The 16,263-nt window shown below is 38.2% G+C and overlaps 1 protein-coding gene across 1 annotated transcript; it reads right to left on the bottom strand.

Annotated features, from left to right (window-relative positions):
• Positions 1-657: 657 nt before the first annotated feature.
• On the bottom strand, positions 658-2,785 carry LOC149162368 (ERBB-3 BINDING PROTEIN 1-like). Its single transcript, XM_089437235.1, has 6 exons — positions 2,544-2,785; positions 1,931-2,067; positions 1,672-1,763; positions 1,216-1,395; positions 1,004-1,106; positions 658-891 (listed from the first exon to the last, which is right to left on the bottom strand). The coding sequence occupies exons 1-5, from the start codon at positions 2,778-2,780 to the stop codon at positions 1,030-1,032; spliced, it is 723 nt and encodes a 240-aa protein (XP_089293361.1). The 5' UTR covers positions 2,781-2,785; the 3' UTR covers positions 658-891; positions 1,004-1,029.
• Positions 2,786-16,263: the final 13,478 nt, after the last annotated feature.

Raw genomic sequence — 16,263 nt, 5'->3', positions numbered from 1 at the left:
AGCAATATTCATCTCTAGTTGGAACTCATCCTATTCCTCACCATTACGAGATCATTTCCACTCACTGCAACATGACAGTTTATCTAAACCCCAAGTCAACAAAAAATACTTTGCCCATATAAGGGGGCGGTTGGGAATTAGTGTTATGATCCCTATGTAGATTTTCCCTTTGGATTTTTAATATTCCTAATAATAATAGAGTGGTCATGAGACAATTCCATCCTGCATATATAGCATGTGCAGCAAACCCACTTCTAACCTTCTACATATAACAGCTGCGTAGAACTTGGAATTCATCTTAGGGCAAGAGTTATTGCCTTGAGGCTTAAACCAATTTGAGCATCTCACGTGGACGACTGACACTATGATTCAAAATGCAATATGAGCTCAGTCACATCACTTGAATTTGCCAAATTACCGTGCAGCTACAACAACCATACCGAGAGATATTTACCAAGACAAGGATTAAATTGTGTTCCTTCTTCCTATTCACTTTAAGGGAAAACTGATATAAGCATGTTCATTTCAAAAAAACAAAAACAAAAAACATTTTCAACAATTTCTTGAAAAACAAACATGAGAATGAAGGTAATTCTCTGAGGGGAAGTGACCTCCGTGATAGAGAAGGCACGCAAAGAGCCAAATGTGAATTCTCGATTAATACTCTAAATTCGATATATATAATTAAAAGAGAAAAAACTTCTCAAGGTGACAATAAGAAATGAGCATTAACGGAGACAGTTCACAAAAGAAAAGCTGCCTTTGACATGGAATCATGTAACAACACACTTCGTACTAGTAAACTTTGTCCTATCAACCTTGTAACATATCCATTCTTATCAGATCCATTTCCACGGGCAACTGCTAGATCTTCTTGAGCATATTTTTTGCCTGTAATGAACAAAATCAACGAGCATTTTCCATTATACTACAGCTTAAGGGCAAGTCACCAACATAACTAACAAAAGAAAGGCAGCCTTTGAAATAGAATCATATAACTCACTTTGGACACTAGTAAACTTCCTCCTATCAACCTTGGGATGTATCCATACTAACAGCCCCATTTCCAGTGTCATCAGCTGAATTTTCTAGAGCATCTTTTTTGCCTGTAACAAATAAAAACCACATAAGTTCTGTTGTGATGCTACTGCTTGAGACACCAACAAATGAAAAACAGAGTATATAGGTAAATATATTGTATGAAAGAGAGAGAACCTTTCTTTTTCTTTCCACCCCCTTTCTTTTTGGACTTGGTCCCCAAAGCTAGCCATGCTTTTATCTCAGGATCATCAATAGTCTTGGTTGGATTCAATTCTTGCAATGGATGCCCTGTGATTTTGTCTGATCCATTTGGCATCAACAAGACCGTGAATTTTATATGGGCAACCAGCTCACCTTCAAGCCACAAAGACATTGTCGATTAATAATTTTACTCACAAGCCCTTTATTATAAGAATTTTTCAAATATAGTGGTCAAACTAAGCATTTTGGTATGTTGAATCCCATATTACCTTATGTTAGGAACCTTACGGTGCATAAAATGGTAGAACTTGATAAAACAAAACAACAGCTGGCATGTCCTGAGACTTAAATGGGAAGCCTTTGAGGATGAAAAATTTAGTAGAAAGAGCGAGTACCACAATTTCCTAAAAATCAGATTCTCTCTCTTACCTGGTTTCTCGTGAAGAACAGGGTAAGGCTGCAAAAGCTCGTGGTTGACACATTCCACCAGACCTAGACGGGCACGCTTGTCTTCCAGAGCCCTGAGTGTCAAAAACGCATAACATATTGTGTTTCTGATTTTTTTCTGAACTTGGGAATAGTTCGTGAGTTTTGCGAGTTTACCAAATATGTAAATAGAGAAACTGAACATTGCCAATACACACTTTGCACTCAAAATTACAAGAAATTGGAAAATTGAAGACCATACCTTGCAGTAAATGGCATAATAGGAAACTTCTGGTTTATTTCAGTGAAGATAAGCCTTGATGCTTTCATCTTCAACTGATAGTTTTTATCAACAGCCCTCTTGTATATAGTTGTTTCCTTTTCATCAAGCAGTTTAAGCTGAAAATGTATCACCAAAGTTGTGATAACAACCAAAAAAGCAAGAAATCAAGTTCTTTAGATTGATCTTTACTATCAAATGCATCAGTGGCCTATCTCAAGCAGTGTATACCTTGTTGATGCACAGTTCGAAGGATTCACAATTAGGCCCTACTTTCAGCATTCCATGCTACTGATCTAGAACTGAAATTTGTAACTTGAAAATTTACAAGTGATTTGAAAACATCTTTGACTAAATGCCTTTTCTTTCTTCCACATTTCAAAGATTATCCTATCAGTTTCAAATTTTCAACTATAAAAGAAGAGAACATAAAGGAACCATATTAACATCAGAGGAGCAAGTACACCTATATGTGTCGTTTTAAGGGAAGAAAATCAGAACTCTGTCATTGAACAATTTCATGGAGATGTGGAACACATTGATAAACAAAATATGGAACTTAAACCAAATCAGGTCAAATAGCACTTCATCTCACCTTTCCTTCACCTGTAGTTGTTACAATGTCAATAGCATAAACTTCATTTTCCTCAAACTCAGCATCATCAACCCTTGTTTCTGGATTGCTTGCACCGAGTACAACTTTATTGCCATCAATAACAAATTGCTTCATCTGATGACTTAGTACTCCCTCTGCAATTTTGCAGTCATACGCTGCAGCGACTTTTTGGATGGCTTCAGTCACATCCTTATTCTGCATTGCAACAAGCCACATTAAGAAGAAAAAATAGACTAACTATTGAAATTGGAATAACAGATAGCAGTCTAAAAAACAAATTAGACTGAAACAAAATAGTACATATTGTCTTGTCTTATCAAGAAAACCAATCTGATTTCCAATCCCCACCCATATAATCACTTGTATAAGCTTTAGTACATTTTTTTTAAATTCACAGCAACTTGACAACCCCCTCAAGCAGGTGGTGAAGCCCTTTCCATGCCAACTGTTTTGGCCTGAGTTTTATAATCAGGTAAGAGTGCTAAACTGAGTCGAGGAAAAAAGAAATTTGGGACACTGCCAACAGCCTCAAGGAAAATATCCATATAAATGAAAGTAGATATTAAGGGGAAGCTGTGGAGTGTAAGATGTTGGAGAGTGATGCCATGCACCTTGTAAAGATCATACTGCACACCCATTAAAAACCACTTGCAAAGAAAAGACGTTGACTTGCAGAAAACTGCGATATAAAAATTGCAGGAACAGCAACATTAGCCGCACAAATTGCAGCTTGGAAAAGGTTGTGATTCAGGAATGTTGCAGTCACCATCAATAAGATGTGGTCCTGTGGACTGAGACCCCATGAGAAAATGGAAGTTACAAGCCAGTCAAGTTGCAGATGTAAAACATGTATAATTCTAGGTTGTAGAGAAGACAAAAGTCTGCATTCCCCAAAGGTTGCAGAGCAGTCTTATCACCAAAGGTAGCAGAGTAGGAACTTAAGGATCAGACCACAAGTTTCAGCAGTATAGAGACCAACACAAAGTTCATGGAGTAGCTATTGGCATCATAAAGGGGAATCATCAAGTAGGGAGCAGTCTCAAGACAATACCCCCATAGGTTGCATCTGAGGGACAGGATCTGTGAAAGATTGTAACTGGTTGGGCATTCTCAAGGATCAGAACCGTAAGGTTGGGCATTGAAAAAGCCAACCCAATGTTCACAAAGTAGCTGTTGGCACTGTGAAAGGGAATCATCCAGTTAGCGAGCAATCTCAAGACCATACCCCCATAGTTGCAATTTAAGGTTGGGCATTCTAAAGGCCAACCCAAAGTTCACAGAGTAGTTGTTGACATTGTGAAGGGGAAACATCAAGCTAGGGAGCAATCTCAAGTTGAAGAATCTAGAGCAATACTATATAGTAGAACTCTTCTAGACTTGATAACAATTTGTGAAGCAATTTTACAATTTATCTTGTTAGCTTAATCTTCTTCTCTTCTTATTAGTGTATGTGTGTTTACTTCATCAAACTGATACCAAAACACAAGAAACAAGAACACAATATGTTGGCTCTCTGCCAGGGCAAAACCTCTCTCTCTTAGAGAGGAAAACCCTTTCGTAAATTTCTCTTATTGAAGCTTCTATTGATCAATGCCAAACCCTAGACCCTTGACAAGAATATCCTCCAAGCACAAGTCAAACCCTTCTTCTTGCACTTCATTTCTCGGCACTTCGTCTCCATTCTTACAGCACTTTGTTCTTCTTCTGACAACTGATGATAGTCCTTGTTATGTTAGCCCTTAGAAGAGATCCTTAGTGAGGTCCTTCACTAATGAGGATACCTTCCTTCTTTTGACCAACCAAGCTCCTTCTTGACATGAGGTTGCAAACTTGATGTGACAGTATTGCAGCCCTAGTTTCTCACACGTGTGAGAGGTTTCCTTGTGTATTTGACTCTTTTCTCCTTCGCTTGAGAGAGCCTCTTCTTCACTTGAGTAGGAGGCCTTATAGGCCTAAGTTTCTAGCCCAAACAATGAGAGATGAGCAATTGTGATGTTGTTGTTGTAGTGACCGCAGACAGCCCTCCTTTCCTCGCACGTGTGACTGCAATTCACCCTAAAAACAGTCCTTTAAACTTCGATTATGTCTCCTCCTTTGTTGCACTAGAGGCTCCTTATACTTGTCTTTCTTCACCCTTTACTCAGCTTCTCTTGCTTGCTGATTTCAGAGGTATGATTGCTTGTCGTTGGAGGAGTGGACAACCTCTATATATAGAGGTTTGTCCCTCCTTTAGGCCGACTTGAGGCCGACTAGGAGACTGTAGGCCGACTTGACTTTTCTTCTTCGGAATTGCTTCTTTTGGTGATGTCGTTGCATGGAGGACTTGTGACTTTGCTTGGAGGTATTCTTTTGACTCTTATACAAATATATACATGGTGTAACATGCCCTTAAGGGTCTTCAACATTTTCTTTTGACTCTTTGACTTACCTATAACACTTTGACATGTGCTAGACCTATTTCAATGAGCAAGAAACTCATTGATAAATATAACAAAAATATCAAAATACAAATATCAAAATTACATTTATGAAGATCGAACCTAATACTTTCTTCAACACTCCCTCTTAACTAGGGAGGTATTCATAAATCATTACAATGTGTTTGGCTATTTTTCAATCTTGAAGAATTCACATAAGAGAAATCGGATTGGCAATCCATTTGTTATAGCACCATAATAACCAACAGTGTTCATAGCAAGGCCTTGACTAATAGCTCTATCTCTCATAAGATCAAAGCACAATGTTGGCGAGACCAATGACACATAGACACCTTTATCATTGTTTCTCAAGGTACATACCCACCAGGTCTTCACTAAGTATGACCTTCTAAGACTATTCTTATCTTGGGTTCCCAGCCCTCAAAGAATATCGATCCTCTTGCCTACTCTTGTCTTGGATGTCCTACACATCCTCGAAGAGCATCGGATGGCCAGATGATTACCCAATCTTCCATTCTTTCTTCCAATGTGAAGACAAGAATGTTGTGTCTATCTCTTCCTCTTAATTGAGGAAGACATGCCCAAGTTTCCTCTGACAAGGAACTTGCTCAAGCTCCTTTGTAATTAGGAGCTTGTTAGAACTCCCTCTTAGCTAGGGACTTATCCATTCATCAACAACTTCTTCTTCATGGGTCCTTCAACTTGCTAGATCTCCTTCTTTCTTTGATGTCATGAAGTCTTTGTGTTTGAACTTCTTTTTGGTAGGGCACTGGCCATCGATCACTTTCCTTCCTGGTTTGTCATGTCATTGCTTACTTCTTGGAAAGTGGCCTTCTTGATATATGTCAAGATCTTGTGTCATCTGGCTACTCCTTTGTCACTTGATTATGCTTCAGGATATTTATCACATAGATGCTTAGTTGTACTTGCTTGTTCCCATACTTCGATCTAGTAGCCCTTCATGACTTCATCTTGATATTATTTCAACATCAAATAGTGCTTTTGTTGGATGGCTCTTCATCATGACATCTTTGTAGAGTTGAATCAGTTATTTGCATCTTAATATCTCCAAGGTCTTCATGGGCGTCACGGGTCCTTTGAACTTTACCTTCCCTTGTCAAAGTTGTCATGCCTTCTTTCGGGAGATGTCTTGTACTGGATCTTTCTCATATAATGATTCTTCATGTCCATGGTGCTCTTACATGCTTGATCTCTTTCTTCATTTGCTTCTTCTTGGATTTTTTAGTCAACAACCTCATACTCCTTATGAGAGCACTTCTTCATGTTGACCTTCATTGGATTGTAGTACATGCTTTCAAGCATGTCATTGGTGAAAGAGATCCTTTTATACTTGATCATGTTTTAGAACTATTCCCATGATTCAATAATACATATGATGACATGACTAAACTTTGATGCATACATACCTCATCTTGATTCTGCTTTTGATCATCTCGGCTTCATGTTTGTTGGTCCTTCTTGATTGGTGTAGCTTTTCTTGCTTGCATATCATCCTTTCTTGAATCCCATGAATGGAACTCCCATTGAGACATCTGCTCTTATTTATGAACTTCCTTTTGAAGATTCTGTCAGAGGATCTTGAAGACCCTCATCCTGCAAATGTTTCTTCCTTTTGATGATGGAGGCTTTCTAAGATTTTTAATCATGATCATTTTCTTTCATCGTGGATGAGGTCCTTTCATAGATATATTCCTTCTACATGAATATCTTGAGCTATATCTACATCATGCTCCTATATTCTAGAAGATATCTTTAAACCATGCATTCTATCCTATTTCTATATGCTCCTATACTACTCAAAACTTTGAAAGAAGACTTAAGTAAAGAGGTTGACTTAGTCATAGTAGAGATCTGGAGGATCTTCCTTCTTCTGCTTCTTGTCTTCTTCTTTCACTTCTTGAGTTATGTGAGCTTCTTCCCTTTTTCTCTTGTTGTTGTTGTCCTTCTTAAGTTTGGGACAATCCCTTTTGTAGTGTCCATATTCTTGGCATCCAAAGCATTGGACTTTGGACATATCTCTATTGCTTGTTCTTCATGGACCAAATTTGCCAAATTTTCCCTTTCTCTTGGCCATGGTAGCAAATGCTTGCTCCTTTGATCCCACATCATCCTTTGCTTTGAGTCTAGTTTCCTCTATCTTGCATAGAGACCATAGTTCACTTAGTGGGGTAGCTTCCTTCTTGGCATATATGCTTGATGTGAAGTTGGCCCAATCCTCAGGTAGAGCATTTAGTACTACAGTTGTCATTTCTCTGTCACACATGACTTATCCAAGTTCTTGAAGTTGATCTCTCATCTCAGATATCTTCATGAAGTAGGGAGCTATTCCTTCCCTTGATATCTTCATCTTGCACAAATCATTTCGTAGAGACATCACTTCTCCAATTGTGCTTACAAAGAATGGCTCAATTAGTTTATCATAGATTTCTTTTGATGTCTCAAACTTAGAGACATAAGGAATGAGAGAGTCCTTGATGGATTCTATTAGAATCCTTTGAGCTCTTGTTTCATCCTTATTGTAGTTGGCCAAGGCTTGAGTTTGTTCCTTAGCAAGGATAGTGACATTCCCTTTGATGAGGTCTAGAAGTTCATTCTCCTTGAGAAGTAAATCAATCCTCTTCTTCCATGCAAGGAAGTTAGTGGTCCCAACCAATTTGTTGCTTTCCTTGCAAAAAGACATTGATGTATGTTCAGGAGGGGACATATATACTTACTTGATAAAGTTTGTGATGTAGTGGAATTGCTTTCTTCTTGAAGACTTGATGGCTTGCCTTCTTGGATCTTGATGTTCTTCAAACTGCTTTCTTCAAATAGACTTGCTTGATGATGAGATTTGCTTGGAGAGAGATGACTTGACTTGTAGTGCTTCTTCCCTTGAAGATGGTGTAGCTTGATGTAGGTCCTTCTTTTACTTGATCTTCTTGAAGGTGCCTTTGTATGAAAGGCTTCTCTTCTTGCTTTGTAGTCTTCCTTAATGGATAGTAGATGGTAGACCTTTCTTGTCCTTGATGTATTTGAGACTTCTTGGCTTGATGCTTCAACCTTGTAGTTGTTCTTGAGATGTCCTTCCTTGATGATTCACCTTATGAGTGTTCTTGAGATGCCCTTTTTCCTTGATGTGTCACCTTACCTCTGATACCATGTTGAAGAATCTAGGGCAATTGGATATAGTAGGATTCTTCTAGACTTGATAACAATTTGTGAAGCACTTTTACAATTTATCTTGTTAGCTTAATCTTCTTCTCTTCTTATTAGTGTATGTGTGTTTACTTCATCAAACTGCTACCAAAACACAAGAAATAAGAACACAAGATGTTGGCTCTCTGCCAGGGCAAAACCTCTCTCTCTTAGAGAGGAAAACCCTTTCATAAATTTCTCTTATTGAAGCTTCTATTGATCAATGCCAAACCCTAGACCCTTGACAAGAATATCCTCCAAGCACAAGTCAAATCCTTCCTTCTTCTTGCACTTCGTTTCCCGACACTTCGTCTCCCTTCTTCCGACACTTCATTCTTCTTCCGACCACTGATGATAGTCCTTGTTATGTTAGCTCTTAGAAGAGATACTTTATCTTTGATCCTTAGTGAGGTCCTTCACTAATGAGGATACCTTCCTTCTCTTGACCAACCGAGCTCCTTCTTGATGTGAGGTTGCAAACTTGATGTGACAATATTGCAGCCCTAGTTTCTCGCACGTGTGAGAGGTTTCCTTGTGTATTTGACTCTTTTCTCCTTCGCTTGAGAGAGCCTCTTCTTCGCTTGAGTAGGAAGCCTTATAGGCCTAAGTTTCTAGCCCAAACAATGAGAAATGAGCAATTGTGTTGTTGTAGTAGTGACCGCAGACAGCCCTCCCTCCTTTCCTCGCACGTGTGACTGCAATTCACCCTAAAAACAGTCCTTTAAACTTCGGTTATGTCTCCTCCTTCTTCGCTGCAATAGAGGCTCCTTATACTTGTCTTTCTTCACTCTTTACTCTGCTTCTCTTGCTCGTTGATTTCAAAGGTATGATTCCTTGTCGTTGGAAGAGTGGAAAGCCTCTATATATAGAGAGGTATGTCCCTCTTTTAGGTTGTCTTGAGGCTGACTAGGAGATTGTAAGCCGACTTGACTTTTCTTCTTTGAAATTGCTTCTTTTGGTGATGTCATTGCATGGAGGACTTGTGACTTTGCTTGGAGGTAATATGTGACTCTTATACAAATATATACATGGTGTAACATGCCCTTATGGGTCTTCTACATTTTCTTTCAATGAGCAAGAAACACATTGATAAATATAACAAAAATAATATTTTTTTCTTGTATAAATACAAACATCAAAATTACATTTATGAAGACCCAACCTAGTTACACTTTCTTCAACCTCTCAAGACCATACCCACATAGGTCACAACAGAGAGACACAATCTGTGAAAGATTGCATCTCTAATGATGTGGACCAATCTAAACATTGCAGTATGGTATGGATAATGTGAGCATCGCAACCTAGAGAACACAACCCTAAGGACACGAAGCAATCTAAAGAATGCACCCACCAAAGGTTGACATATCAAAACCCTATAGTTCCAGACCAGTTTAAAGATCGTAACCCCCATGGTAAGGATTGAAATCCTAAACTTACAAAGTAATATAGAGACTACATGTACAAGAGCCTTGAATTATTGCACATCCACAGGGATCTAGTTTCCCTTACAGAAATATTTCAAATAATGGGGTTATTCCAAAAGTTGTTAAAAAAACACACAGGAAACTTTACTAGGCATTTACAAAAGAAGGAAAACCACAAACATTGTTGAGGAGTTTCCCAAGTGATTCTAAGAGCTTCAACTTGACAACATTGGTTTAAGCAAATCAACAAAAGACTTTTAAGAACACTCTAGCATTTTAAAAATATTTTTTATAGGAAGATTGTTGGAAGAGAAGAACATGCAATTTGTTGCCTTAAAATTCATTGGGAATAATAACCTTTTTACAAGGAGGGATGTCTTCGAAAATGGATTCAACATTAGAGGAGGTATTTTAAAGGATGACACTAATTATTGGAGGTATTTCGAAGGGCTCCTAGCTATTTGTTTGTTGTTTCTGCCATAAATCCCTAGTTAAATAATTTCATAGAGCCCCAAGGCAATTTAGGAAACCAACAGAAATAAGTAAGACTCATGTTGGTCACCCTAGAACAACCACAGTGAGGTGAGGTCCATTGTATTGATTGAACTAACAAGTTTGGGGGAAGTGAACCATCCAAACTACCACCATGCCAAAATCAAAGGCCATGACACTTTTTTGTGTCTAAAAATACTTGAAGATGATACCAAACAAGTTCAAGCAAATTTATATTTATAGTGAAACCAAAGAGAATAGACAAAATTTAAGAGTTGAGATAGGTAACCTTCATCTTTTACTGTTGAAAGCACTATTACCCTGATTGCTAATGTTACTGTGTCACCTTTACATTCGCACTCCCTTCTATAGTTGAGACCAAAGTGAAGAAATAAAATCTAAAAATAATCTTCATCTTCTCTTGTTGAAAGAACTATTGCCCATCTTGCAAATGTACTGCTACACCTTCTCCACATTCTCATCCCCTTCATGTTCCCTTCCTAGTACTACAGGTACTATCTTTTACTCTCTATACCCAAACCTAATGCTCAATGCAAGGTTGAAGGGTATGGAATGGGGGCATAATATTCATTAGAAAGCAATGAAAGCCAAGTGAAATGTTTTGTTCTATTTACTATTAGCCTTCAATGTTGCTAGATCCCCATATTGGTTTGTTGTTGTAAGATGCTGTGTGCCATTGTGCAACCTTGGTTTCCATGTCTAAGAGTAAGCATAGATATTATCAATTCAGTTCAAACAAATTTGATCTAATTTTGAGACTCAAGCTAAAAGGCGGAAACGAAAGCATTGAAATAGGCTCTTATTCTTATGTTGTTGAAAGCACCACTAACCCTGTTATATTTTTTGTGCTTTCCTTCTCCACATTTGCATTCCCTTCTTATTCCTTCTCCTCTAATAATGGTACACTTTTTGCTCCCTTTACCTAACCCCAACTCTCAACCTAGCTTTAAGAGCACAAAATGAGGATGTAAACCTCATGAGCTACCAGATAAAGCCATATGTAAATTTTGGTTTTGTTCAGATTTCTCTCAATGTTGCCAGATCCCTGTATGGCAAACTGTAGAAGATGTTATTGTTGTGTGTTAATATCATTGTTGATTCCATAAATATTAAAAACTAAGATGATAGTGCCTATCAAAGATTGGAGAAGTTTCTCATGAACTGCTCAAGGCTTCCACCCTAAGATGCCAGGATCCAGATCAGCTAGAATTTTGAAAAGCCAGCATCTGGATATGGCAGCAAAACGGCAAGTACAAAAAATTTATAAAAATATGTTTTTAATTTGGGAAAAAAAATAAGAATCAAAAACATTCAGCAATCACGATTCACAACAGTAGAACTTTAAGTTACAACCAAAAAAATATTATCATGAAAATTACTATTAGCCATCCATGTACCATAGCTGATAAATTGATAATCAATAATCTTGTAGACCAACAATGATAATTGGTAATCTTGGAGACCATTTCAGCATGAGCATGAAGCAGGTTATAATGGTGGTTTTGTGAGCCACATCCACCAATGTTATCAGAAATGGACCCGACCAGACTGAACTGGCCGGTCCAACTGTTTTCAAGGGGAAACCGCTCACAGACAAGAAAAGGCCAGTTTAGTACAGAACCAGCCAGTTCGGTACCGAACTAGCCATTTTTCACTGAACTGGCCGGTTCTATACGAAACTGGCCAATATTATACAACACTACCAAGTACCCTTTGAACGCAATTTTTTTTAAAAGTGATAATTTTATGAGTGGATAAACCTAATATTTGACCATATTGCCCTTCTAATGCTATGCAATTAATGATAATGTTATATTCTTGAAGTTAAAGGATAAAATTGACATTTTCATCCTTTTACTTAAATTTAACATTATCATTAATTGACTCAGGAGGTTTGAGAGTGAGTACGACCTCACTGGATTAAATATGGAGAAAGTAGAATTTAGATCCCACTCAAAATCAAGTAGACTTAACAGTTTTTCAGGATTGGGGGGACTGCAACATTTCCATTGGATTTTGTCATGTATGAGGGTATGGAACTAGCATTTAATCAAGAACACCAAGCCCTCTACCTTGATGTTAGAGGCATTGATTGTTGAACTACTCTATCATGACCGTGCTAAAAATGTACACATCACTCAAACAAAATCTTGACTTGACAGTGGCACACAACAATGATATCTTACAACAACAAACCAATATGGAGATCTAGAACATTGAAGGCTATGTAGGTATCTAGCAATGGGGATCTTCATCATCAATATGTTGCAATTGAAGGATCTAGCAATATGTAAGATGATATGTAGCAATTTATTGTAGCATGAATTTTTTTAAGGGCTTGTTTGTTGATGCATTTTCAGTTCAAAGATGGATTGCATTCAGTGCCATTTTGGTTATGTGCACCCTTACATGTTATATAAATGAAAACTTTTGCTTATTTGTGTATAAATGGTTCGCATTCATATGGATACACATGAATATGTATGTTTTTCTTTAAATTTTGAATATTTTATGTGTTTTTGGTTGACTGATTTTTTAGTCCAGTTTTTTTGCCAGTTCCGGTCCGTTTCTGACTGGTTCCCAGTTCGGGGGATCTACTGGTTCAGTTCTGATAACATTGACATCCACATGTCCATATCAGCAGTGAATTAAGTAGTCTTCTTTAAGGCTATGGCAGGACTAAATAACAGTGTGGCTGAAGTAAGCAATGACGTAGCACATGACAATAGATCAGACCTTGACAGAGGACCTTGACCATAATAATATATCAAATCCTGGCAGACCTTGATAGATCAAACCTTGGAATCTGACATTGAAGAATCAGACATCAAGAGCAGATCTTGACATAAGGATAGATCAGACCTTGGCCAGGAATGGTATCTAGGGTTTTGTGATATTAAGATATCAACTCCTTTTTGTGGCACAGGGAGGATGTGGAGGGTCAAAAAAGAACTGGAAGTTTTGGGATACATTTAAAAATTTCAGGATCCATTTCATTTTCCACAAGATCTGTTTCACAGGCTCATGATCCATTTCCTTCTCCAGGGTATCTGCTTTCATGATGGATCCTACACAGCGGGATGGAAGTTCTAGTAACAGAGCTTCCACCAGGTAATTCTTAGTCTTTGTTGCCTGCCTAGGGACTAAGGTAGCCTTGTGATCACACTCAAGCTCAGGACCTGTATGCAAAATGGATCATTTCGGCCATGTTGTGGACAATGAGGGCTGGAAAACTCTTCAAAATTGTTTTATCCAAGAAGTCCCCCTTGGTATTGGAGCTTGGAGAAACCTAAACCTGCAAATTCTGATTGTCACTCTTTCTCATGTAGAGATTGAGTGCATCTTTGTAGCTAGAAGACCTAGAAAGCATGGGAAGCCATCAAAACTTGGCCTTTTGAAAAGACTACATGCTTCTCAGGCAAGTGCTTGTACAAAAGAGTACAAAAGTTAACCAATTTTGAAAGCAAAATTTAGGCTTGCTACTCCTGACAGATTGACTTTATTAAGGGTCAAAAAGCCTTATTCCAGACAACCTTTCATTAAGATTGGACTGTGGGCCCTCTTGGCTTGGTGGAGGGTTGGGGCATTGGTACCAGTCTAAGGCCCTTAAAAAATATAATCCCATTGATGGCTATTGTTGACCATGTCCAAAGCTAGGCCATGATATTAGACAATAAAATATGGCAACTGAGGTCTGAGACTCTGAAAACAGGACCTGGCTGTTTAGGCAGCAATATCTGTTTGGTCCCTTATAATGAAAGGCCTTGCTCTACACCATAGATTGCAGTACCTGGGAATTTCTCAACTTAGGCATTCCTTGTGTGGAAAGGAATCCCCTTAAACACATGCTTTGGTTTTGCATCTTTGCTCAGTCAGCTTGGGAGTGGGATTAATGGTATGCATTCAAGTCCCCTTCTTTCAGATGTTCTGGAAATCAACCTTCCTAGGAGAGAAGCTTCCTTAAACCATTGAACTCCAAGCAACCAGCACAGCTTTTTTAAAATGTTGTGCAAAAATCTGTTTCTTGGCTCTAATTAAATTTTCTTCAGACCAAATCTTGTTATTCATGCACTAGTTAATTGTGCTCATTGGTCACTCACTGTTTCTAAAATATTTTATAATGGTATACAAATTCTTGAGTGATTTTTGGCAATAGGTGTTTACTAGTTTAGGAATGGGATTTAGAGTTTTTGCCTTTCGGAGTTTAGGGTTTGGGTATTTTTAATTAAAAAATCAACATTATTGAGGGGGATCAGAGGGTCAAAAAAGCACTAGAAGTTTTGGGATCCATTTAAAACTTTCAGGATCCGTTCCATTTTCCACTATCAATTTCAATGGCTCAAGATCCATTTCCTTCTCCATGGGATCTGCTTCCACTATGGATCCTACACATGGGGGGGCAGATCCACTTACACAGCTTCCACCAGGTAATTCAAAGCCTTTGATGCTTGCATAGGGACTGTAGTCTTGGGATCACACTCAAGCTCAGGACCCGTATGCAAAATGGATAATTTGGGTTGTTGAGGACAATAAGGCCTGGAAAATTCTAAGAAATTGCATTGGAAGTCCCCCTTGGTATTAGAGCTTTGAAAAAACCTAAACCTGCAAACTTTGCTTAGCGCTCTTCCTCCTGTAGAGGAGGCAAGTCACCTTTGTCTAGAACACCTAGAAAACAAGTCCTTCCTTGATCTAGCACCAACCAGCTTCAAGCTGCAACTTCGACTTGCCAACTTCAATAGTGGAACTTCAGCCTTGTTGTTGATGCAAAAACCCTAGCTCACCTCTTCAAGAGATCTTCCTGGATCAAGACAGCTTCTTCCAAGGTCAACAAAGTCAAAATATAATATCTTGCTCTTCCATCTATTTGATACTGCAACTTGGACCTACAATTTTGGCCTTCTTGGAAGCTGCATAAACCCTAATCCTTTGCACGTGTGAGAGAGATAAAGCCCAAAAACAAGATTTTCGTCCTTCCTTTCTTCTTCTAGACCTTCGTTATCTTCTTCTCTTTCTCTCCTGCTATAGATCGAACTTTTTTTTTGAGCTTGAACTTGTTGGTGAGAGTGCCAAATGAGGTTGATATGTTTCTTTATATAGCCTTTCCAAGGGGTCGAATTCCTCCTTTAGGTCGTCTTGAAGCTTCCAAGGCCAACTTGTACATTGGAGGTTTCTAGGACTTTCTAGACTCAAGAAAAATACTTTTGCAAGATATATTTTGCCCGGAAGGGTCTTATAAACATGATGTTGACTCTCTTGACTCGTGACAATAAATCCTATGACCTAACAAACCCTAGAAGCATGAAGAACATGCTTTTACCTAGAAGACCATCAATAAAGAGCATGAAACCCATGTATTTAAAATAATAACTTTTTATTTTTTTCTTTTGTTTGTTACATAATATACATATTGAAATGAGTACAACAACAATTATGATGACCAATACTAGTTACATTTCCAACACTCCCTCTTAACTAGGGAGGTATTCATAATTGTAACATCATTCTCAAACAGAAGAGTTCTCATAAGAAGAGTCAGATTGATAATCCAAACTGTAAAATCATCAGTATGACCAGCACTATCTTTTGAGGCCTAACTAGACAAGTTCAATTTCATTCAAGAGCATTATTCTAGAGACTTTACGTGTGATACCACGCTACCTCTTCAAGGCACATACCCCATACGGATGTTCATAAGGTATGTCCTTTTAGGACTATTCTTATCTTGGATTTCCAAACCTAAATTGTCAAAGAATATTGGTCCTCTTATGTTGGACACTTATCCTATCCTCAGAGTGTCGATCCCTTTCCTTTCTTGGATGCTATATCCTCAAGAAAACCACAAATGCTTACCCAATCCTCCATTCTCTATCCAAGTCCTTCACTTAGACTTACGGTTGTTAGTCTTACGGTTGTTAGTCCTGGTCAAGTGACTAACACATGAAGACGAGAATGCACATGTGATGTCTAATATCATTGCCTCTCAACCAGAGAGGATATCCCTATTCGCTCTTGCCCAGTTAATAGATCCTTGATCCTTTTCAAGGAGACTCCTTTGCTCCCTCTCAAAACCAGAGGAGATCCCAAACTTCCTTTCTATTTAGGAAGTTAACATCACAAGCTTTA

Source organism: Pinus tabuliformis, chromosome 5_2, assembly GCF_031772625.1.
Source record: "Pinus tabuliformis cultivar Carrire ecotype Pingquan chromosome 5_2, CPIR1, whole genome shotgun sequence".
Classification (NCBI taxonomy): Eukaryota; Viridiplantae; Streptophyta; class Pinopsida; order Pinales; family Pinaceae; genus Pinus; species Pinus tabuliformis.
This window is presented reverse-complemented; position numbering and strand designations above follow the sequence as displayed.

Excerpts from the sequence above, each read along its gene's own strand:
- LOC149162368 (XM_089437235.1), bottom strand. The coding sequence starts at position 2,780 with ATGTGGCTTGTTGCAATGCAGAATAAGGATGTGACTGAAGCCATCCAA. Across the intron at positions 2,068-2,543 it reads CAACTACAGGTGAAGGAAAG|CTTAAACTGCTTGATGAAAA; the intron begins GTGAGATGAAGT and ends ATACATTTTCAG. Across the intron at positions 1,764-1,930 it reads ATTATGCCATTTACTGCAAG|GGCTCTGGAAGACAAGCGTG; the intron begins GTATGGTCTTCA and ends TTTGACACTCAG.